Source organism: Mustela erminea, chromosome 16 (assembly GCF_009829155.1).
Source record: "Mustela erminea isolate mMusErm1 chromosome 16, mMusErm1.Pri, whole genome shotgun sequence".
NCBI classification, from domain to species: domain Eukaryota; kingdom Metazoa; phylum Chordata; class Mammalia; order Carnivora; family Mustelidae; genus Mustela; species Mustela erminea.
Window position 1 is genome coordinate 9,248,619 of NC_045629.1, and position 26,478 is coordinate 9,275,096.

The 26,478-nt window shown below is 36.9% G+C and overlaps 1 protein-coding gene across 4 annotated transcripts in view; it reads right to left on the minus strand.

The window, feature by feature from the left end:
• Positions 1 to 12,693: 12,693 nt before the first annotated feature.
• TMEM68 (transmembrane protein 68) overlaps positions 12,694 to 26,478 on the minus strand; it is a 44,431-nt gene continuing 30,646 nt past the window's right edge. For 3 of the 4 annotated variants that reach the window (XM_032315698.1, XM_032315700.1, XM_032315699.1), the window contains 2 exons: positions 25,828 to 25,967; positions 12,694 to 14,074 (listed from right to left, as the gene is read on the minus strand). In XM_032315698.1, the coding sequence (XP_032171589.1) occupies positions 13,970 to 14,074; positions 25,828 to 25,967 (245 nt within the window). In that variant the 3' untranslated portion in view covers positions 12,694 to 13,969. Of the gene's footprint in view, positions 14,075 to 25,827; positions 25,968 to 26,478 lie in introns of those variants that run through there. The other variant, XM_032315701.1, reaches the window with a different exon arrangement.

The following is a 26,478-nucleotide window of genomic DNA, read 5'->3' on the forward strand; positions in this document are numbered from 1 at the left end:
ATGAAACAAATACACACAGCAATTTCACTCCAAGGTATTTATCTAAGTGAAATGAGAACCTATGTTCACCTAAGACTTGTACAAAAATATTTATAGCAGCTTTATTTGCAATAGCCAGAAACCGAAAGAAAACACAATATCCCTCTGCTGGGGAATGATTAAACAAACTACACTCTGTCCATATCATGGAATAATGCTCAGCAGGAAAAGGAAAACAACCAGCAATACATGTAATGACATGGATGAATTCCAAAGGTATTATGGTAAGTGAAAGAGGCCAAACCCCAAATGCTATCAAGTGTCTGATTCCGCTGAGTTCACATTCTGGAAAAGGCAAATCTTTAGGGATGGAAAGCAGAATCATAGTTATCATGGGATGGAGTTAGAGAAGGGTTAACTACAAAAGTGGCACATGGCGAAATTTTGGGGTTGGATGACACAACAGTTCTGGTATCTTGGCTGTGATTGTGAGTACACAGTGATGTCTTCAAAGCCCACAGAACTACACATCAGAAAGGGTGAACTGTAGATCAATCTTAAAATTTAAAAAGTAAAAATACTCTGATCAATCATCATTCTAGAACTGGGCACCAGGGGACATGGTAATCAGGAAAGTCACTCAAACACTCATCAAGATGGATCTTGTTTTGCCTAAGAAAGATCACCGAGGAAAAGGATACATTTCATTTTAATTTAATGCCACAAACCAAAAATACTTTTTTGAAGGATAAAGTTTGTATGAGATATGCTAATAGGGGATAAGTTTCTTAAAAGAAATAGTACTTGCCCTTAGGATTAAAGACCTGGAGAAAACTAATATGAAGTAGAATACAAACATCATTTTGACAACTTGAAGGAAATGTGGTATCAAAATTTGTTCCTGGTTTATTTTTCACTTCTCCTGTGCACTTAGGGCTCTTTTGTTTTTTTAGACAAAAAAGTACACTTTGCAGTATTTAAAAAAAAGAAAACCCAAGAGCTCTAAAGTAATAGAAAATGAAAGAGGAGATTTTAGAAAGCAGGAAGATTCGAGTAAAGGAGGAAAACAACAACAACAACAAACACAACTCTCTTCCAAAATGGCTAAGAGTTAGGGAAATATGAAAACTGCTGCTGAGGATCTCCCTGGACCAAGAAAAAAATATATATAGTTTGTAAATCTTGACTTGCCTTGCAGTTAATTACATCCCACATTCAGTAGAGAGAAAAATATGAAAAATTATTATTCCATCTCAATTGTGAACAATAGTTGAAAGTGTAGTTTTCAAAATAATTGAAAAGGTAAAAATCCATGATATCTTAAAAGCTAGCAAAGGAATTCTGAACACAGACACTTCTGAGTTCAGATAAAAATAGCCATATTTCTGTATCTGGAGATTCTACAAAAGGAAGATGACTCAAGAGGAAGGAGAAGCCCAAAACGGATGACCAAAGGGTGAAGAAATGGAAGGTACACATCAAAACCCTTGTAGTTATGCAAATTGATCTCAAGTTTTAATAGGTCACTATGAAAGATGGAAGAAATAATAAATGTCCGAGAACAAGTTCCAAAATAGCATGACATGAAACTCTAGATCAGCATCCGAGGCTGAAGCAGCAAATGAGAACAATATACCAGGGTTCTCCAGAGAAACAGAACCAATAAGAGATATAGACATACATAAGGATGTTTATTATTAGAAATCAGTTCCTATGATTATGAAGGGCAAGAAGTCACGTGATCTGCCAGCTGCCAGCTGCAGAACCTGGAAAGCCACCAGTTAAGTGCCAGCCCTATTGTAGGAGACTTTTGTTGTGGCACCAAAACGGGCAAAGAGAGCAAATTCTGCCTTACCCTACCAGGCCCAATAACACTGGGCTCCCAGCTTCATAGAAAAGTGACCATTTCTTTTTTTTTTTCTCTAAGATTTTATTTATTTATTCTTTATTTCTTTCTTTCTCTTTCTTTCTTTATCTGACACAGAGAGGGAGAGAGAACAAGCAGAGGGAGGGGCGGAGGGAGAGAGAAGCAGACACCCAACTGAGCCACCCAGATGCCCAAAATGTGGCCATTTCATTTATTTTGTAATAGAGATCATAATTTCTACCTTCAAGGACTGGTAGAACTAAGTCATATCTGTATGTGATTTAGCACATGGCAGGTAACTATGATGTGAGTACTGAACTATTTCCTATCAAAATAGTAAATAACAAAAATATTTAATAACAAAGCTAAACATTTAATAGCACAGCAAAAGCACTCACTTTCAATTTAGATTTGGCCTTCTTCGTTAGAAAATATCTTAAAACTAGAAAAGTATAAATAATCTTTCTTCAAAAGACTTGATGCTTAAAATATGTTGGTCAAAACATGGTGATTATTCATTGTTTTTGATTTTTCACATCTCCAGGTCCAGATGAATTAGAATTTGTAATTATTGGTATCCAAGGAATTTTGGACAGCGGTATAGAGACCAAAATTTTCAGGGGGGAGCTTGAATAAATGTCTTAGTTTTCAAGAGGAGGCAGAGGTGGATTCTGAGATAACCAAACCCATAAAGAAAGAAAATGTAGAATTTGAAAGCCAGGTGAATTGTTTTAACTCATAGACACGCTGCTTAAGACAATTCTAGCTCTATTGATCAAGCAGATATCTTGTTATTACTCAGAAAAGAAGCCATATATTAAATCCAGGAGCCTAGGAGCAGGCAATATTCATGGCTCCAGTAGGTGGGTGGAAAGAAGATTCACAGTTGAAGAGAAATGACAATAAATTCAGAATTGAGAACTCCATGATCAGAACTAGGGTCTGAGTATCCTGGTCAGAGCTAGAAATAGAGCACATGCACAAAGCTGGCCAAACAGGGCAGTTGGTTTCTGAGATGGATATTAGCATGCGAAGGGCTATTGTCTCTGGACCATGAGGTCCATTAAGAGCAGGAGAAGAAGGTGAACTACAGTGATATTGCAAGAGTGCTGCCAACTCCATGGGGAGGGCTGGAGCTGGGGTGGCCCTTAAAGACATCTTGAATTGAGACACGGAGCAGGGCTGTCTTCTTCCTGCAGTGGACTAGTCACAGAGGTGAGTTAGTGCCTGGGGAGTGGCTGCAGCCCTTTCAGCAGAAGGCAATGACAGGAGAGACGCTCAGCTATCTTCAGCAGCTGGGGGATAAGCACCTCTGTCCGAAGGAGGATGGTACCCGCTACACCTGGCCTGATGTCAGATCTCCATAACACCAAGGAGGATCACCTACAGCCCTCCTGGGTCATGAGCAGGGCTGAGACTGGAGGCAGGGGTGGTAGTTGTGGAAAAGTCAAGGACTTTTGCTAACAGATCAGCAATTTGCTAGCAAGTTAAAAGTTATTTCACTTCTTTGAGCTCCTGGTTTCATCCATATTTATAGAACACTTAGGGGCAGAATTAAAAGGCATAGCATATAAAAGAAAGAAAGACATATCAGTATGTTGATGATAGAGTCAGAGAGATCATTACAACTTGGAATGATACAGTGAAAGAGAGAATATAAGATTTAAGAGGGATTAGATACATAAGAAGTATGTATTTATTAAATACATAAGAAATATTTAATAAAGGTCCCACAGTTAAATTGCACATACACACACATACACACCAGGAAAGTAAATAACAATAGTAGACATTTACTGAGTACCAAGTACCTATCACGAGCCCGGCCTTACCCTCTATGCTTTCAATACTATGCAACTAGATGCCATAAAGTACTAAACCCCTTACGGGGATGATTTCCATTAATCCTCTCAGCAAACCTGCAAGACAGGAGCTTTTATTACCCTTCCTCTTCATAGAGGTGAACTTGGTTTGGGAGGGTAAGTAATTCTACTCAAGGTCAGTTAACTGGGAGAAGGTAGACCCAGGACACCAAGAACCTTGAAACAAATACAAAGCTCTTACATGTGACCATCACACCATGTTAGAGAGAAAAGAAACTAGTATATAACAAATCCCATGTTACATCATTTGATCCACACATCAGTCGGGATATATAAATTCAAGTAATAATAATTTTAATTTTAACAGATTTAAGCCCAACAGAAAACAATTGGTTCATGTAACTGGAAGTCCAGAGGTAGAATGGCTTTGAGGGTTGACTTCTTCTAATGGCTCCATCTCTATTTTCTTGCAAATCTTTCTACTGGGCCTCCAGTGAGGTTGGCTTCTTCCCAGACTGGAAGCAATAACCTCACAGCAGATTCAGGGCTCACTGGATCCAAAAATTAATTCAGACAAAGAAAGAAAGGGTCATTTCCAGGAGCTCACCCAGAAAAACGAGAGAGAATTTTCCCAAAGTCCCTGGCTCACTTCTACTTACATCTCCCTGTCAAAATTATGAACAGATCAAGGACATGAGATCATCCTTAGACAAACTGGGCCATCCCTGGAACTGCAAGAGGGGTCAGCATACCCTGAGATTCACAAAGTTCCTGGAGAAGGGGTGGGTACCTAAATAAAGTTAGGGATCTCTTTGGAAGAAGAAAGGAGGGAAAGAATGGGTCTTGGGTAGAGAATCAACAACATCTGTTTCAGAGAAATGAATTCTCCTCCCACCCTCCTTTTGTGATCTGTGGCTTTAAAATAGTTCTTGTGAAAAAGAGCTGTGGCTTTTGTACTAATAATAAATTTCACATGAGCTAAATGGATCAGAGGATTAATGTAAATGTATCAGATGGTTAATCTTGAGCTCACTGATAAGAGTGGCCAAGATAAAAGAAGGAATAGCTTTATCATACTCAATTCTGGTCATACTGGGACATGGTATCAACTCCAGATATTGCATGTAAAGAGGAATAGTAAAGATCACGGAGGAGGTGGAAGCATAGCAATAGTCCCCATAAGAGTGGAAACTCGGCAAGTTCAAATCCCAATTCTGCCATATTCCTTCCGTGTGAACTTCCGCAAGTTGTATAAACTCTAAACCTGTTTCCTCATCTTTGAAATAAGGATATTGACACAGACCTGTACCCCTGGGGCTAATAATACATTGAATTTTAATAAAAAATTTAAAAAATTTAAAAATCACAAAACTAAAATAAAATAGGGATATTGATTAAATACTTACCTTGCAGAGTTGCTGAGAAAACCAAGAAAGACCAAAATCTGTAAGTTCACAGGAGCATGAAGTTTATTTGAATATCATGATTTCTAGATCCTAGCTTCTGCTGGATTTGTCCAGCTCAAGAATTGTGTAGAAGACCCCAGTGAGCTCACTTGGCACTCCTCCTAACCCACCTAGACATAAATCTTGGTCCCTTTCTTTGATTTCCACAGAAAAACAAACAACTCCCTCAGTCTCTTGAATAAGCATCAATGGGAACACTAGACAGACACATGCAAAAGAATGAAACTGGACCACTGTTTTATGCCATGCACAAAAATTATCTCAAAATTATTAAAAGACTTGAATTTAAGATCTGAAACCACTAAACTCCTGGAAGAAAACAGTAAGCTTAGTGATAATTTTTCAGATCTGACTCAAAAGCAAGGACAACGCAACCAAAAATAAACATGCGGAGCTCGTCAAATTAGACAGCTCTGCACACCAAAGGAACCATCAACAAAATAAAAAGACAACCTACTGAGTGGGAGAAAATATCTGCAAATCACATATCTGATAAGGGGTTAATATCCAAAACATATAAGAATTCAATAGCAAAAAATTAAAAAATAGTCTGATTGAAAACGGAGATTTTTTTTTTAAGATTTTATTTATTTATTTGACAGAGAGAGATCACAAGCAGGCAGAGAGGCAGGCAGAGAGAGAGGGGGAAGCAGGCTCCCTGCTGAGCAGAGAGCCTGATGCGGGGCTCGATCCCAGGATCCTGAGATCATGACCTGAGTCGAAGGCAGTGGCTTAACCCTCTGAGCCACCCAAGCGCTCCCGGAGCAGAAGATTTTAATAGTTATTTTTTTCAAAGACGACACACACATAGATATAAAAAGATGCTCAACAAAAACCACAATGAAATATCACCTCACACCTGACAGAATGGCTATTATAAAAAAAAAAATAATAATAAGAGATAACAAATCCTGGCAAGGATGTGGAGAAAAAGGAACTGTTGTGCACCATTGGTGGGGCTGTGAATTGATGCAGCCCTATTGAAAACACTACGGGCATTCCTTCAAAAATTAAAAATTGAACTACCATACGATCCACAACTCCAAATCTGGATATCTATCTGAATAAGACAAAAACACTAGCTCAAAAAGATATCTGTACCCTGATGTGCATTGCAGCATTACTTATAACAACCAAAATATGTAAACAACGTAACTGTCCACTGACAGATGAATGGATAAAGAAGACATGGTGTGTGTGTGTGTGTGTTCGTATAATATTATTCAGTCATCAAAAAGAATAAAATCTTGCCATTTGTGACAACATGGAAGGACCCTGAAGGCATAATGCGAAGTGAAATTAGTCAGAGAAAGAGAAATACCCTAAGATTTCACTTTTATGTGTAATTTATAAAATAAAGAACAAACAGAACCCAGTTCATATAGAGAACAAACTGGTGGTTTCCAGAAGCAGGGGTTAGGGGTAGACAAAACGGGTAAAGGGAGTCAAAGGGTACAAACTTACGATTATACAATAAATAATGTGCAGCATGTAACATACAGCATGTTGACTAGAACTAACAGTACTGTACCGCCTATCTGAAAGTTCCGAAGAGGGTAGATCTTTTAAGTTCTCGTAAAAGAAAGAAAGAGAAAGAGAGGAAGGAAGGATGGATGGAAGGAAGGGAGGGAAGAAGGGAGAAAAAGAGAGAGAGACGGAGGGAAAGAAAGAGGGGAAGGAAGAAAGGAAGGGTGGGAGGGAGGAGGAAGAGGAATTCATCAAATATCCAACTCAAAGAGTAAAGAGCTAAACAAGTAAAAATTGCAGGAGACTTGGGATAAAATGAATCTATCAGGGGCACCTGGGTGACTCAGTGGGTTAAAGCTTTAACCCCTCTGCCTTCGGCTCAGATCATGATTCCAGAGTCCTGGGATCTCTGCTCAGCAGGGAGGCTGCTTCCTCCTCTCTCTAGATCTCTCTCTGCCCTCCTCTCTGCCTACTTGTGATCTCTGTCTGTCAAATAAATACACAATTTTTTTTAAGTGAATCTACCAGAAAGAAAAAGAGGTCCCACAGAAAACACTTAAAACCAACATGCCATAGTATATAATAGGAAATGACTCAAAAATTCTGAGAATGGAGGCGCCTGGGTGGCCCAGTAAATAAAGCGTCCTACTCTTGATCTCAGCTCAGGTCTTGATCTCAGGGTTGTGTGTTTAGAAATCAACAAGCAACATGGAAGAGATATGAGTCACATCTATTCTTTCACCTTTGAACATGAAACATAATCATATAAAGACAAAAAAGCACTTTCACCACATGTATTCAGCATACTGTCAGAGGTTCTAGAGTAATTAGATAAGAAAAACAAATAAAAGATACCCAAATTGAAAAGGTGGATGTAATCTATTTGCAGATGACATGAATTTACATACAGGTTACCGTTAAGATTAACCAAAAAAGGGGATGCCTGGGTGGCTCAATTGGTCAAGCGTCTGCCTTTGGCTCAGGTCACTATCGCAAATCATGGGATAGAGTCCTGCATTGGGCTCCCTGCTCAGCAGGAAGCCTGCTTCTCCCTCTGCTTGCCACTCCCCCTGCTTGTGCATGCTCTCTCTCTCACAAAAAATGAAATCTTAAAAAAAGATTCCACCAAAAAAACCTGTTAAATAGATGAAATCAGTAAAGTTGATGAAACAAAATTAACACACAGAAAGCACTTCTATTTCTATACATAAACAGTGAACAACTGAAAAGTAAATTAAGAAAGCAATTATTTAATAGAATAAAAGAGAATAAAATGTTAAGACTTGAACACTCAAAACTATAAAACATTGCTGAAAGAAATCTAAGATGATACAAATAAATGGAAAGTATCCTGTTCTTTAAATACTTAATATGAAGATGACACCACCACCCAAAACAATGTATGGATTAAATATAAATCAAATACAAAATCAAATACAAAAATCAAATACAAAAACCCAATAGTTTTTTTTTTTTCATAAACAGGAATACCCATCCTAAAATTCATATGGAATCTCAAGGGACTCCAAATAACCGAAACAAAACAATCTTTAAAAAGAACAAAAAGGGCTCATACTTCTAGATTTCAAAACTTACTACAAAGTTACAGTAACCAAAACAGTGGTAATGGCATATGGACAGACATATAGGTCAATGGAACAGAATACAGTCCAGAAATAAAGACTTGCATTTAGGATCATTTGATTTATGAGAAGGGTGCCAAGACCACACATGGAAAGGACAGTCTTTTCAACAAATGGTTCTAGAAAACTGGACAGCCACATGCAAATGTATAAATTTTATACCAAACACAAAAATTAACTTAAAATGGATCAAAGATCTAAACTTAAGAACTAAAATCATAAAACTCTCAGAAGAAAAAATAGGGGGAAAGCTTCATATTGGATTTGGCAATGATTTCTTGGATATGACACCAAAAGTAAATACGGCAAAAGAAAAAGTAGATAAATTAGATCTCAACAAAATAAATTTTAAAGATTTATTAGTCATTCTAGAGAGTGGGGGAGGGGCAGGGGGAGGAGAAGGAGAATCCCAACAGAGTCCCTGCTGAGAGGGGAGCCCAACATGGGGCCTGATCCCATGACCCCAAGGACCATGACCTGAGCCAAAATCAAGAGCTGGAGGCCCAAATGACTGAACCACCCAGGCACCCCTAGGTCTTAACAGAATTAAAAACTTTTGTTCAACAAAGGACGCTATCAAAAGAGTAAAAACACAACCCACAGAATAGGGATCAAATATTTGCAAATTATATAACCGATAAGGGATTACTATCCAGAATATATAAAGAACTCTAAAAACAAAAATAGGACTTCAACAGGACATTTCTCCAAAGATGATATGCAAATGGCCAACAAGCACATGAAAAGATATTAAATCATGTCATTAGGGAGATGCAAATCAAAGCCACAGTAAGATACCACTTCATACCCATTAGGATAGTTACCATCAAAAAAATTGAAAATAACAAGTGTTGGTGAGGATATGGAGAAAACGGAATCCTGGTACATTGCTATCAGGAATGTAAAATGGTAGTCTATGGAGATTAGTTTGGTGGTTCCTCAAAAAGTTAGACATGGTGTTATGATGATCCAGCAATTCCTCTCCTAGGTATACATCAAAAAGAATTGAAAGCAGGAACTCAAACAGATACTTCTATACCAGTCTCCACAGCAACATTATTTACAATAGCCAAAGGGTAGAAACACCACTTTGGATAAACAAAATGTGCTATATATATACAATGGAATATTTTGAAGCCATAAGAAGATATGAAATTCTGATATATGCTACACAAATGATCCTTGAAAATATTGTAGTGGTCTAATAAAATATATATGTATTTTGTCTTTGGTCCTAGCTTCTGGCACTGAGCTCCTAAAATCCTGGTAAATTCCTGAGTGATAGGAATACCTGTTTTATGCTAATGACTCCTAGTTGGGTATGATGGGGAAAGGCTAGATAGCTTTAGGATGAGGCTAGTTATCAGGAAAACTATGCAATTAGAGAGTTAGAACTTTGAGCTCCATCCCCAGTTTCCAAGGAGGAGAGAGGACAACCAATGATGCCAAGATGAGGTTTGGGGGAAACTTCTGGGTTGGTGAACACATCATATGCTGGGAAGGTGGTACACCCAGAGAGAACATGGAAGCTTTGACACACCTACTACTCCCTCTTCCATTTGGCTGTTCCTGAGTTGTATCCTTTATAATAAAACTGTAACTATGGTATTTTCCTGAGTTCTGTGAGTTGTTCTACTAATTATCCAACCTGAGCAGGGCAGGATGGGAGAAGGTCATGGAAACTTCCAAATTCGTCATAGGGCAGGCAGAGCAGATAGGGCTTGGAGGCTCTATTTGCAACTGGTACATGAAGTGGGGACAGCCTTATGGGACTAGGCCTTACCTTGTAGAGTCTGTGTTAACTCATTCCAATAGTTAGGGTCAGAATTGAATGGAATTGTAGGAAACCCAGTTGATGTCAGAGATTGGAGAATTGGCAATGCAACTATGTTATCTAGTGTAAGAGAAGATACCAAATAATTTTGCTAAGTGAAATAAACCAGACACAAAAGAATAAATATTATGATTCCACTTATATAAAATACAGAGATTGGGCAAATTCATAGAAAAAGAAAGTGGAAAAGAGGTTATCAAGGGCTGGGGAAAGCAGGGAATGTAGAGTTATTATTTAAAGGACATAGAATTGCCGTTTGGGATAATGAAATAGTTCCGGAAATGAGTAGTAGTGATGGTTCTACAATACTGTAAATGTATTTAATGCCAATGAATTGTATGCCTTAAAAAGGGCTAAAATGATAAATTCTTTATACACATTTTATAATAAAAAAGTAACAAAAATATATTTTTAAAATAGTAATCATATACAAATACAAAAACATCCCACTTACCCTTGTAAGTATCTATTATTTCAAAGTTTCGTAAATGCTATAAACTTGAGGGTCTCATATTTAAATTACTTAAAAGTATAAGAATACTCCTTTGAACAAAATATGAATCTCAGTGTCCACAACGATAACATCAAGTGTGTGGGAAGAGCATAAATTGGAAAATTCTTTATTATAGTGGAATGCCAACGAATAAATGTAGAATAATAGTTAGAAAATCACACTTTTGAAAACCTCAAAGTAGTAATTATTTCAGGAAATAGCCAACTTAAGGAAGGTAAACTAGAGGGTGAAAGTGTGATGAGAAACATTTACATAGTCTCTAAGTATCTCTCCATAAGCTCAATACAAAGGAAAAATTTACAGGGAAAAAACCTAGTGGGTGCCATTTTAACCAGGTGATCAAAGTTACTACCATTGTTAATGACACAAACCAACATGATGTGCCTCCTGACGTGAAACACTTGAAAGAGCACAACACCATTTATGTGGTATTTCTGGAATAATGCATAACCTGGATCAAATCATGCAAAAACAGAGGGAAGGGTATCTACAAAACAAACTGTCTTCTCTAAAAATGTCAGTATCATTAAAGACAAAGAAGGGCTAGGCAATCATTCCAGATTAAAGGTTACTAAAAAGATATGTAAACTAAATGCAGTATGTGATTCTGCTGTGAACCATGAATCAAGAAGAGAAACTGATATAAAGGATATTGAGACAACAGGTAAAATTGAAATCTGGCCTTAAGATCAGATACTAGGTATCAATGATAAATGTCCTGATTTTGATCATTGCTCTGTGGTGCTATGAATGGATGGCCTTATAATCAAGGGTAAAGGTAAAGGGCCTGGCATCTGCAATTTACTATCATTGCTATCAGTTGATTCAGAAGAAAAAAATTTAAAAGAAAAAATTATTTATAAATTTGTAGAGAGAGAGAAAGTGGAGGAGGGGTGGGTAAACAAATGTGACATAACAATTAGTCAGTCTGGGTGAAGAGTACATGGGAGTACTGTGTACTGCTATTGCAACTTTTCTGTAAATCTGATGTTGTTTCAAAGTTAAAGTTTTTTTTTTAAAGGATATGAAAGATTTCCCAGAGAGGTATGCCATGCTCATGCTTCTGGAAAGTCCCTAGCTTCCATCAGACTTCCATCAGAACACTCCCTCAAAAAGGGTTAAGAATATCCCCTTTTACTTTTTTTCTCTATTTGATCGTATTCCCTCATTCTTCTTTTTTTATTTTTTTCATTTATTTATTTTCAGCATAACAGTATCATTATTTTTTCACCACACCCAGTGCTCCATGCAATCTGTGCCTTCTATTATACCCACCACCTGGTACCCCAACCTCCCACCACTTCAAACCCCTCAGATTGTTTTTCAGAGTCCACAGTCTCTCATGATTCACCTCCCCTTCCAATTTACCCCAACTCCCTTCTCCTAACTCCCCATGTCCTCCATGTTATTTGTTATGTTCCACAAATAACTGAAACCATATGATAATTGACTCTCTCTGCTTGACTTATTTCACTCAGCATCATCTCTTCCAGTCCCGTCCATGTTGCTACAAAAGTTGGGTATTCATCCTTTCTGATGGAGGCATAATACTCCATAGTGTATATGGACCACATCTTCACTCTTTGGAGAACAGTGTGGAGATTCCCTCATTCTTCTAAACGACACTTAAATTCGAAAAGCAAAGATAAAGATCTTGCACTGAGTGAGACAGGATGGCTTCCAGTTACTCTATCAGAGAACAAAGCAAGGTTTTAATTAAAGCAGTAAAACTTAAATACTGTAAAAAATAATAGCTTCTGCTATATGAACAATGAATATCATTCTTTCTTCCATTTTTAAAAACCAATAGTTGCCCCAAACATTATTCTCATTTGTTTTATAATCATTTATTCATTCATTCTGGAAATATTTATTGATTTCAAACAAACACAGCTTACTGCTAGAGGGCGAAAAAAGCTTCAAATAATCATTGACTCTTTTCATTGAAATTGAAATTAAAATATATTAATTACATTAGAAAGTAAGGTTTACTCTTTGTGGCTGAGATAGATGAATATGATTACAGGTGAAAAATGAATAAAGAGTAAAACAAAGTTAGTTTGAAGTAAAAAAAGTCACATATGCAATTTCACAAGAAAATGAATTGCAAAAGCTTTACTTTTATTTTATGTTGCTTAATTCTATATACATTACAGATATCATACATATATACTTGTTATATAAAAATCAATACAAAAATCCAAGTAAGTTAATATCTAAAAAAGGAAGAGGAAGATACTGCATTTGATTTCTGGTACTCTTCCATTTAAATACTTTAAAAATTCAGATTTCAAGGAGACAACAAATCAAAAGCCATTAATTTTTCAGAAAGTTTTGTGTTCACATAAATTTATCATTCAAGTATATTTTTATTGAAACAATAAACCATTTGACTGGTTGCAAAGTCAAACTGAATAAGCCATGGTATTCAGCAAAGGCAGAGCTTTCTCAGTTCTGCTTTTATCAGCCTAGAATCAACTTCTAACATACAAAATGCAGAGCACAACAGTGATTTTTAACCTTATACTATTAAATGTCATGTTACATAGCTGACAATGGCATACCCTATATGGTACGTCTACAGATTCTCGTTAAAAAATAAAATACTAAAAATAATAATAATTATTAGAAATTCTACTTTTCCTAATTTCCCTTTTATTCAATTTGAAAAACAGTGTATCTTTCCCATTGTGCTTGGCAACTTGACATCATACCTAAAGAAATAATTTAAACATCATGTGGACCAAATATATACATAAATGTCTAAAAATTCTTGGTATTGTTTAATTCAATTATAATTTCAGTTCTACAGTTATCAGTCACAGCAAATACAAAGAATTTAAAATTTTAAAAAATAATTTAAAATAATAATCCTCAACAAATTATTAGCATGTTTTTAAAAAGTGAATTGTTGAGGCACAAAAACATTACATGATTCGCCCAAGGTCATGAAAGGAATGAGGGGCAGATAAAAGAGTATTTTTTCTTCTAACTTCAGTGTCTGTACTGAATTATGCCATCTTGTAAAATCAGTTCAGTGCAACAGATACAGAAATTAGATGCATTATCTTAGGAATGTTTGTTTAACCTAAATTGCTGTTATTAATAAACTTAACTTTTAAAATCTATACGTTTATCATACATTATCAGGAATTTATAAAAAGAAACATCATTTTCTGAATTATTAGGCATGTAATGAATTTAAATTTGACACAACTGATTGCAAAAACAAAATCAACAATACAATTTTAAACAAACGAGTTCAGTCTAGGATGCTTATTAACATTTTAAAAAAATACTAATTATAGAACCTACAAAATTTAGAGGACAGTACCACAGACACAAACATATAAATATAAATGTATTAAATCATTTTCTAGTCGTTCTTCTGTTTTTTATGAAAACGTTCTAACAAAGCGCTCATAATGTTTCCTGGTATTCTTTGGTGCTTATCAATCAAAGCTTGAAGAGCATTCTTTGTCTATTAAGAAAACAAAAGAAAAGCCATTATTCTTTTAGTTCCCAAAATAGATCATTTATGTTGTAAAGAGCCTAATACACTATTTTCAAAAAAGTCCTCCTTAATTTAGCAGCCATCTCTCAAAATTAGTGACTTCTTTCTCGGCACACGGACGGCACTGACTGTATTATGCTGGAAGCCCAGTTAACGTTATGTGGCTATTTTCTACACCAGACTGTAAGTTCCTTAAGACATAGCTTTGTATTTCTCCAGCAATGAGCACAGCAATGCTTTGTATACAGTAAACACTACAAGGAACTGAAGGAGAATAATCAGAAGGAAAAAAGTAGTAGGAAATTTTCTAGGGGAAGTTTTACTCCTTTCCATTCAAGAATAAACTTGTGCGCATTTTTCTTTCATCACTACACACCCAAACAACTACAGCAGGCAGTGTAACAGGAGACAGTGAGGAAAACTATGACTGAGTTTTTAGTCACTTTTTAGTGACTTTTACACTTTTTAGTTCATTAGGTCAACAGTTTAACAGAAATTTAAGTTAGATCACAGCAATGGGTCAAGTAAGATATAACAAGAAATCTCCTAAAACTATTTGTTTCCCCTTAAATTCATGACAAATTTCAATAACTTTTATTTTAGATCAGTTTGTGGCTATCTAAAAAAATTTTTGTGCATGCACATAATGCACATATATTCACACATACACACTTCCTTTCAGATGCCAGCCTTTCAACAGCCTTCTTTTTATAAATCTTGGACCTTCATCTTTTCTCTAAGTTTTTACTTAAATTCCAGTTAGTTAACATACAGTGTAATATTAACTTCAGGTGTACAATTTAGGTATTCACCACTTCCATACATCACCTGGTGCTCATGCTCATCACAAGTTCCTTCCTTAATCCCCATCAACTATCTCACCCATTCCCCCACCCACCTCCCCTCCAGTAATGATCCATTACTTCTCTATTGTTAAGAGTCTGAGTTGCACCTCTTTTAAAATATAATAAACCCTAGCCTAAAGATGTATTTTAAAAATAAGCCTCTCTAAACCACAAGTTTTTGCATCTCTGAAAGGAGAACTACTTCATACACTTATTCTAAGTATTAAATGAAATTACAACCATGTCTTCAGGTTCATGGCACAATGTGAAGTGTATTCTTTAAATTTTATTCACTTATTTAGAAAACAGATGCTTTGGAAGCTATAACATCAGTGAAATGAGGCTCTAATCTCAAGCTCTTAACTTAATAAATGGATCAAGTACAAAATAATAAAATATGTAATATCATTTGTAAGATGTATCTATAATCTGAGATGTGTAAAGAAAGCATCTGGAAGTTCAGACTTGAGAGCCCATTTGGTGGGCAGGGAAGGATACATGAATGAGACACCGTTTGGTCTGGGTCTCCAAGGACCAGTAAGATTTCACGGACAGCGAAGGCAAAAGCAGGAGGAAAAAGACCACAGGAAAACAACGGCCTAAGGAATGGTGAGTTAGCAAATTTGGTTGGAGTTTCAGGTAGGTGTTTAGAAGCTGATGTACAAGGCTCTAAAATTAGAATTCAATTAAATCATCAAAGGCATTAAACACCAAGTGAAAAGATAGACTTAATTTAATATGAATTGAGTTGTCAAGGAAGGGTCCTGGGTGAAGAAATATTAGGGCAATGCATTAAGAAAATACAACTCTTGCAAAATCACCAGTGACATCCCTCTGTCACCAAACCTAGTAACATTCTTTTAATCTTACTTGACCTCTCCATCACCATTGATCTTGCTTCTGAAATTCTCACACTGGAGGAAAAGCAGATTTTCTCCTAGCTTTCAGGCTGCTCCTTTTCAATCTTCTTTGCAGATTTATAATCCCCAAATCAGGCACTTACTTATTCTTCAAAGGTTCAGACAACTTTAATTACCTTTCATTTACTGATGACTCCTAAATCTGTATTTCTGGCCTGCTCGGCTTCATATAGGAATATGCAATATGACTTCCCTTGAATGTTTTAAAGGCACCTCAAATTCAATATGCCTAAGACTAACCCAGCATTCTTTCACTCATACCATGTCCTCTTCTTAGTTCCTTCCTTATTTCAGCAAATGACACTACCATAAACCTAGCCTAGTAACCCAAAACCTAGGAGTCATCCTTAACAACTTCTGCTTCTCACTCAACAATGGTTAATCCGGGGCACCTGGGTGGCTCAGTGGGTTAAGCCGCTGCCTTCGACTCAGGTCATGATCTCAGGGTCCTGGGATCGAGCCCCGCAACGGGCTCTCTGCTCAGCTGGAAGCCTGCTTCCCTCTCTCTCTCTGCCTGCCTCTCTGCCTACTTGTGATCTATCTCTGTCAAATAAATAAATAAAATCTTAAAAAAAAAAAACTGCAGAAAGGCAGAGAACTATAAGACTTCTTCTTCTATTAAAAAAAAAAAAAAAAAAAAAAAAAACAATGGTTAATCCATTGGCAAAATCCATTCATTTCACTTCCCAAAGACCACTAACATCTACCCACTTCTCTCCATTTCCTTCCCACCTTAACAATACAGGAATATGACATATGCATGTATGTATGAACAGACCTGTATTTATATATATGTGTGTGGGTGTGTGGATGAGACTGTAGAGAAAGTTAAAGAGACAGACAGAAACAGACACAGTAAATGCAGAGATGAAATGATAGATTAAGACTGAGAGAACTTTCAGGATATGTCCCAAGTGCCCTGTTCAGCACTGGCACACTGTATTTTACTTTAGATTTAGACAGTGCTTACAAAATGGTTTCCACAATCAAATGCCTAAACAATCTATCACCCATTTTTTAAATGAGATTTCATTTCTACATTAATTTGGATGCTAATAATTTTGAATTTGTGATAATCTGGGGATCATTATCTTACAGGTATGCTTATATTATTGACAATGAAGATTGGAAAATCATGACAATATATTCACAAAAGGAAAATTCCAAGTATTCTTTATTTCAAGTATACTTCAGTTCAATAATGACAATTTACAGTAAAAAATATGAATACGGCACTATGTCCTTAAATAAATTCTCCCACTATGTGGGGGAATATAAGTCTACTATGCTTTGGTAGACTACTTGTTACTTTAGCTACTGATAATAAAGTACATAAAGTAACCGGAAAGGGTAACTGAGGTATTTCAAGGATTCAGAAAAGCCTTCTTTCTTACTTAGTTTAAATAAGTAAGATTGTACTATGTTTATATATTTTAATATATAAAATATCTAATTCCAGCAGTGACCTGAATGTGAGTAAATTTTCCTCTCATGTGAAAAACCCTCATATGAAAAATCAAGGCACTAGAATTTAACTATCAGTAATATATTTTCCTTAACTAAGGAAAATAAGGGAACAGGGTTCATTTAAGAAACCTGGAAGAAATGTTTGAGATCATCTAGTTCAATTTCTCTGCTCTACAAATAAGCAAACTGGGACCTAGAAATAACATATTTATCCAAAGTGACACTGCTGCCTAGTGGTAGTGCGAGGATTATAGCCCAGATCCTTAAATTTCCACATCAGGATTTTCCCCTTCCTTCTCTCTCTATTATCTTCTATTTTGCCCATAAAAAATATGGTATTTGTAAAAAGTATTCCTAAGTAGCTCTGGCCCACTTAAATCCTAATAGTGAGGAAAAAATTTAAAAGAACAAATCAGAATTTGGTTATATCCTCCAGGCAAATGCACTATTCGGGGGCAGCAAAGAAATGTGTTATATTAATAGTAAAGTGTGTGTGAGCAGAAGCAACATCATGGGGTAAGGTCCCTGGTGTTGAGGCTCCCGGAGCCCTATCAGTAAGGCATCATCTCGGGATGAGAAAAGAATCATGCTATGCAGAGAGCATGTCCTGACCCTAAAAACCAGCGTTCACAGAGTTTTTTTTCAGGATGCAGGAAGGCAATAAACTATGAGTATATTTAATGGACCAGCAGCATACGTAGAGGTAAGTTTTCTAAGAATGAAGTTTGTTGACAAGGCACACGATGTTTCTTCACTGTTCCCTTTGTGAAACTTACCTATCAGCTGCCTGATTGGAATAGTCCCATCTAATATAATATTATAGCTGTTTCAGCTGCATATCCTTTTTTTTTTTTTTAAAGATTTTATTTATTTGACAGAGATCACAAGCAGGCAGAGAGGCAGACAGAGAGAGAGGAGTAAGCAGGCTCCCTGCTGAGCAGAGAGCCCGATGTGGGGCTCGATCCGAGGACCCTGAGATCATGACCTGAGCCGAAGGCAGAGGCTTTAACCCACTGAGACACCCAGGTGCCCCTGCATATCCTTGTCTCCCATCCAAGTACTAACCAGGCCCGACCCTGCTTAGCTTCTGAGATCAGACGAGATCGGGCGCGTTCAGGGTGGTATGGCCGTAGACTGCATATCCTTGTCTAAGGGTCTGGTCTTGCTGAGTCCGAGTATGGTAGATTACAGTGATTCATTCCCTCTGCCTACCAGCGCCTCTCTTCTGGGCCATCCTATGGGAAGACTACAGATCCTGTCCCAATAAAATCCAGTGTGGCTGTGTGACCGCTTTCACCAGTAAAATGTCCATGGGAGTAAGTGAGCCACTTCCAAATAGAAGCTTTAAAAGGTTCCATTCCTGACATTTTCTTTTTACCATGGCAACATCCCCCATGAATTAGTCATGAACCCAGGAGAAAGAAGACATGGACCTCAGGGGAAATATAACATGAACAAGTAAGCTTTACTGTCCTAAGCCTCTGAGATTGTTTGGTTGTTATGGCAGCAAACCCTAGCAAAACTGACTAAAATCATCCAGTTTTCTCATATATAAAATAGCAACAATAAGCTCTACCTTACAGGATCAAATCAGACTTATACATAGAAGGAAAAAGTGAAATTCCCTCTGTTCACAGATGACGTGATTTTATACATAGAAAACCCTAAAGATTCCATAAAAGAACAGTTAGAACTAATAAACAAATTCAGTTAAGTTGAATATAAAATCTACACACAAAACTCAGTTGTGTTTGGGTACACTAACAATGAACAGTTTGAAAACAAAACAAAAACCAAGAAACAATCCTATTTACAATAGCATTCAAAAAAATAAAATAACTTAGGAAAAACTGTAACCAAGGAGGAAAAAGACTTTCACACTGAAAATGATAAAACACTGCTGAAAGAAACTAAAGACACAAATAAATAGACATCTGTGTTCATGGATTAGAAGATTTAATATTGTTAAGCTGTCCATTCTATCCAAGGTGATCTACAGATTCAAAACAATCCCTACTAAAAACCCTACAGCATTTTTTTCAGAACTAGGAAAAAAAAAAAAAAACCTAAAATTCATTTGCAATTTCAAAGGACTCTAAATAGACAAAAGAAGAAAAAAGCTGCAAGCCTCATACCTCCCAACATCAGAACATACAACAAAGCTGCAGAAATCAAAACAGTGATACTATCATAAAGACAAACATATAGACCAATGGAATAGAAAAGACAACCCAGAAATAAACATTTGCATGTATACCAAATGATCTTTGACAAGGGTGCCAAGACCATACAATGAGGTAAAGGCAGTCTCTTCAACAAATGATGGTGGGAAAACGAGATATCCACATTAAAAAAGAATGAAGCTGAACCTTATCTTACATTACACACAAAAAATTATCTCAAATCGGATTAAAGAGCTAAACCTAAGACCTAAAACTATAAACACTCCTAGAAAAAAATGTAGGCGAAAAGCTTCATGACACTGGATTTGGCAATAATTTCTTGACTACGACACCAAAAGCACAGGCAACAAAGCAAAAATAGACAAAGAGGAATACATCAAAGTCAAAAAGTTCTATACATCAAAAGAAACAAGCAGCAGGGTGAAAAGGAACCTACAGAAGGAGAAAAAAAAATTTGTAGATCATATATCTAATAAGGAATTAATATCCAGAATAAAGACCTTCTACAATTCAATTCAACCCAAATGTAATTATTTGTATTTGTATACAAATACTATGATTATATTGTAATGATTATATTTTCCAAATAATATGATTAAAAACGTGAGCCAACACCTTGAACACACATTTCTCCAAGGAAGATAAACAAACGGCCAAAAGCGTATGAAATGATGCTCAACATCAGTAATCATTAGAGAAATGCAAATCAAAACTACAATGAGATACTACTACTTCACACCCATTAGTAAGATGACTATCATCAACAAAACAGAAAATAACAAGTGTTGGCAAAGATGCAGAGAAATTGGAACACTTGTGCACTGCTGGTACGGATATAAAATGGCATGGCCAACTACAAACTGTATGGAAGACGCTCCTTGAAAAATTAAAAACAGAATTATCATAGTGTGAGATAACAGAAAATACTTATTGGTCTCTGCCCCTGGATCCTGGTACAGAGACCCTGAAACTTTTATAATTTCATCAGTGATAAGGGCACTAGAAACATATTTTGTTCTATTGTTCTAATATTTGGTTTCTGACTCCAGTTCCTGATGCAGTGCTCCTAAAACCCTTATAATTTTCTCAGTGATAAAAATTTCTTTCGCTCTACTGGACTCGTGGATGGCTTCTGGGTAAGGGCTGGTCACCAGAAAGACCAAACTATGATTAGAAGCTTGGAATCTTTAGCTCAATTCCATCATCCCCCATAAAATTCCAATAGTACAGACTTCAGGGAGTTCAGGGAGCTTCCAGGTGGGTGAATACACCCACACCAGGAGGGTGGTACACCCTAAGGTCATGGGGGCTCTGCACCTGGGGCCCGCTCATTCTTCATTCCTCCGTTATCTCTTAATCTGACTGTTCATCTATATCCTCTATTCATCTGTATCCTCTATTGTATCATTTAATAAACTGAAAAAAGTAAGTGTACCCGTGAGTGCTGTGAGCCACGCTAGCAAATTAATTGAACCTGGGGAGGGGTCATGGGAACCTCCAATTTGTAGCCAACTCAGCAGAAGTTGTGAGTTACCTGAGGACCTACTACATGCGATTAGCATCTAGAATGGGGTGGGAATAGCCTTGTGGGACTGAGCTCTTAACCTGTGGGATCTACACTATCTCTAGGTAGATTGTGTCCGAATTGAGTTATATTATCGGACATCCAGCTGGTGTCAGAGAATTGCTTGGTGGGAGGAAAAACCTCCATATATTTGGTGATCAGAAGTGTCAGAAGTCACATGGTATGTAAAAGTAAATAAGATTCACAAGTAAAAGAAAGACACAGTACGGAAGAACTGGGCTTTTCCCTAGAGGAGGGAAAAGCTGGAATTTTTTCTTTCCACATACGATCCAGCAATCACACGTCTGGATATATATCCAAAAGAATTCAAAACACGATCTTCAAAACATATTTGTGCATCAATTTTCCCTATAGCATTATTCACCACAGCCAAGAAAATGGAAGCAACTCAAATGTCCAACAATGAATGAATGGATAAACAAAATGTGGCATATACATACAATGGAATATTACCAGCTTTAAAAAAAAGAAAGAAATCCTGCCACGTGCTATAATACAAATGGACCTGAAAGGCATGCTAAGAATCACTATCATAGTGGAATCACTATGATTCCACTTTTCTATAGCAGTCTAACTCCTAGTACTAGAAAAGTAGAATGGGGGTTTCCAGGGGCTGCAGGGAAAAAGTGGTAAGCTGGTATGATTCTGCTCACATGCGAAATCCAAAAAAAAAAAGAATTTGTGGAAACACAGAGTAGAATGGGGGCTGCCAGGGTGTGGAGGAATAGGGAGATTTTGATAAAGGACACAAACTTACAGGTCTCAGATGAGTAAATTCTAATGTGCAGCACGGCTGATTTACAGTTAATAATACTATATTATATATTAGAAAGTTGCTAACAGAAAAGGTCATAAATATTCCCACCACATATGCAAAATAGTAATTACGGGTGGTGGAAGTGTCGTCTAATCTTATTGTGATGATCATTTCACAATACACAATTTGATATTTACAATATCAAATCTTCACCTTGCACATTAAACTTTTAGTGTTATATGTCAATTATATCTCGATAAAGCTTGGGGAGAAAGAGAATCTTGTGTCGCCCATAAAGAAATCAGAGTAAATTGGTGGATATATATGAAAAATATATTTGATATTTGATTTCTGATATATGTATATCATAAATATATTTGATATATTGATATTTGATGGATATATATTAAAAAAAGAGAGAGAGAGAAGGAATGGTTAGTTGGTGTTCAGTGGACACAGATTCAATGTAGCAAGATGAAAAGAAGGTTCTAAAGATTGGATTCACAACAATGAATAAATATATTTAGCACTAATAAAACATATACTTAAAAATGGTTAAGTAATAAATTTTATATTTTTAACCACAATTTTTAAACTTAAAAAAATCACAGTATACATACAAAAGGCTGGTATAAAGTTATAATCAACACATTCATCCCATTTTCCAGGTGATTCAGTAATTTGACATTTATGGCTTTTATCTAATTTTATACTTTCTGAAGTTGTAACTACAAGCTGAGTGGTCTTTTTTTCCTTGATCTTTTTTTCCTTGTCTTTGCTGGAATTAATATTACTGATCACTTATGTTTTTTAAACATCCTCACCTGCTGACTTTACTCACACTAATTTACTTGTTCCCTACCTCTCTGCCACCTCCCTTGCTGTCAGCTTTGGGTGTTTTCCTTGGCACACCCCTTACATGTTACTTGTCCTCCCATCTGTCCTTAGTTGTCTTCTTTCTCTCTCTAGCTGCTTTGTAAAATTCATGACGTCAGTAACTATCTCATGCAGATAACTTCTAAATCTTCATCAATTCTGACCTCTTTCCCAAACTCCAGAGCAATATTTTTTAATTTTAATTTTACTTATGAAGGGGCGCCTGGGTGGCTCAGTTGGTTAAGCATCTGCCTTCGGCTCAGGTCATGATCTCAGGGTCCTGGTATGGATCGAGCCCTGAGCCCTGTGCCCTGTGCCAGGCTCTCTGTTCAGTGGGCAGTGCGCTTCTCCTTCTCTCTCACATGTGCTCTCTCTCAAATAAATAAATAAATAAAATCTTTAAAAAAAAAAAAAACTATGCATATAAATCTATACATACATATCCTGCAGGTAGCTATAGAATTAGGTTTCAAGTCTGGTATTTTCTTTCTGTAAAATCTCTCAAATTTGCACCTTGCTCTCCCTTTCAAGTACATAAAAAGATCATTATGTAATTCATTCATTCATCAAACATTTATTGTGATCTAATTAAATACCAATGCTCTGCTGGGAACTGGAGACACAAGAATTCATAGCCTAACCTCTGCTCCTAAATAGCGCACTTATATTTATATGTATCTAAGTGATCACAATTACTAGAGTCATCTTCACAAACCATTGTAGAGGAACAGATTATACATCTGCTTGCTTCTGCCAAATAACTCTGAATGAAACTGATACGAGCCACTCCCAAACAGAGGCCTATCCTAATTGAAATGTACTGGTAGACAAATTCCCTAGTGTGAGAGTTAAGGGCCTAAAAATATAGCCCCTACTTACTTTTCCGGTTTCATCTCAACTAAACCCTACTCACTAAGCTAGTGGTTCCCCAAGTTTATTTTTCCACAGTTGTTATTAAATGCTATTCAACGAAAAACAAGGAGAGGGTTTTGGTCAGGTGAGAACAGGAAAATGTGCTTTGAAACAAAGTTAAAGAGACCTCTTTGTTGCGGGATTCTTAGAACTTTCAACATGTTAATGTGTTTTGCAAAATTCCTGGAGAATTTATCAGGCAGTCTTTCCCAACCTTGCTGTTCTAACCCCCTCAGACTACTGGTATATGGTCAACTTTCCTATCACTATTTCTTTATTCATACTCTTCCTCCAACCCCAAGTCCACATGTCCAAATCACATCCCTCTTTCAAGACCCACCACAAACGCCCTCACTCCAGAAAGCTTTTCCTATTTTTTCCTTCACAAAGTGGTCTTTTTCCCCCTTTGAGTTTCTACTGTGTCACTCAAATTAGCCTCCATATTGCTTCCAGTGACCTTTGCAAATGCAGTCTTATCACAGTGTTCACCTATTTTCAAGACCACGACACCCCGCCCCTGACCCAGCTTTTAGGTAACAAAATCAACTGTAGGCCATGATTGTCCAGACCTGTCCTGTGTTTCTAGCTTCATCTCCCATAATATTTTCCCTTCTGGCTATACAAAACTACCCGCAATTCCCCAAAGATTTTACGCTGTCATATTGCCATCCATTTATACATTTAGTTTCCTCCACCTCATTACTCTCTGTCCAGCTAATTCCTTGTATTTCCAAACTGAATTCAGCCATCACCTCTCCCAAGGAGGTACCCCTGATCTAATTTGGGTATCCTTCCTTTGTGCTTCCATAATACCCAAAGATAGCAGTTCTCAGGCTGGATCTTGCCCCATTGGGTGTTACATGAAAAGACCTAGAGGCATTTCTTCATTATCACAATGAGTGAGGGGTGAGGATGGGAGTGCTACTGGCATCTAGTGAGGAGAGGCCACAGAGGGTGGTAAGCCCCGTATGGCACACAGGACAGGCCTCCACAACAACATGTTAGTAACACCCGGAGTAAGAAACCTTCTGCAAGCACACCACTGTGGTTAGTGCATCATCATATAAACACTGATTTAGTTATTCCGTTCCCCTGCTGGACTGCAAGTTCCTAGAGTAATGGTATTCACTTTTATTAATAATGTTAACACCCAGCATTCCCAGAGCACTTACTATATAGCCCTCCCTCTTCCAAACAATGAACATGTATAATCTCATGTAATCCTCAGAGACAACTGTGAGTGGTTATGATTCAGGGTCATGAGACTGAGTCCTGTGTCAGGCTCCATCCATGTTGGGCATGGAGCCTGCTTAGGATTTTCTCTCTCCCTCTGCCCCTCCCACAGCCCCTCCCACCGTTTATTGCACACGCTCGCTCTCTCTCTTTTTTATTTTCTAAAAAAAAAAAAAATAAACAAATATTCTCTTCCATGTTCTGCAGACTAACAGAGTAAGCTGTGGACTCCCTGAGGTCACACAGCACACACGTGGTGGAGCTAAGAACAATCTGACTTCATAACCCACACTCTTAAAAACTACTCTACTTTCCTGCCAGGATATCTTTTTTTTTTTTTTTTTTTTTTTTTTAAGATTTTTTTATTTATTTGAGAGAGAGACAGTGAGAAAGAACATGAGCGAGGAGAAGGTCAGAGGGAGAAGCAGACTCCCCATGGAGCTGGGAGCCCGATGTGGGACTTGATCCTGGGACTCCAGGATCATGACCTGAGCCGAAGGCAGTCGTCCAACCAACTGAGCCACCCAGGCGCCCCCTGCCAGGATATTTCTATCAAACAAGAACAACACTTTCCTTTCAAGGAGGTCAATTCTTTCTTCTGTACATCACTTATGAAACTTTTTAATTACCAGTACCAAGAGCCCCAACCTCTTAGCACTTGTGACATTTTAAAATGAGTGGTTCTTTGCTGTGGGGAGCCGTCCTGTGCATGGTAAGAAGTAGCATCCCTGTCCTCTACTCACTACAAGCCCATAGCCCCACCACCTCCCAGGACCTGCCTATCATGACAATAACTTAACGTCCTGAGACACTGCCAAATGTCCCTTGGGGAAAAAAGCACCACTGATCGAAACATATCTGTAGAATGAATGAATTCATTTTTAATACAATAATTGAAAGTAAAAATCTGTTCAAAGATTAAGAAAAAAAAGAATAATTTACCTTCTCAGCTAATTCTTCTGCTGTTATCTTTGGATCATAGGGAATAGGATCACCTAAATAGGTACGTAATTTCACTGGAAAACCGCCATACATTGGAGCAAATGGATAGCGGAATTTTTCATAAAGCCACCTAAATAGCCCTGTTTTAAAGTAAGCAAAATTATTTTAATTGGTTAAATATTCTGAGCAACTGTAAATTTTCAAATTAATAATTAATAATGTGGGACTTAGAAGAAGGTAGCCAACAGTATCACCTCCCAGTAATTAATACAATATGTATATATTTTAAAGACGAGCTTTTCATCAATTCTAACAAATATAGCACATTAATGTAAGATGTTAATAATAGGAGAAACCAGAAGGTGGTGAGAAGCTTTATGGGTACTCTTTGTACTTCCACTCAATTTTTCTGTGAACCTAAAAATGCCTCCCAAAATAAGGTTTATTTTTTAAAAAATGAACTTTTAAAAATATGAGAATTTTAAAAGGCAAACCAATTACTATTATTACAAAACTGAGGGTAAAGATTGCAACCAAATGCTAGAAGCTAAAAAGTCTAGAGACCCACAAATATAGGCTTCTATGAATAAAAAAAAAGAAAAGGCATAAGTTAAATTCACATAAACATGGAACTAAAATGCACAATAAATA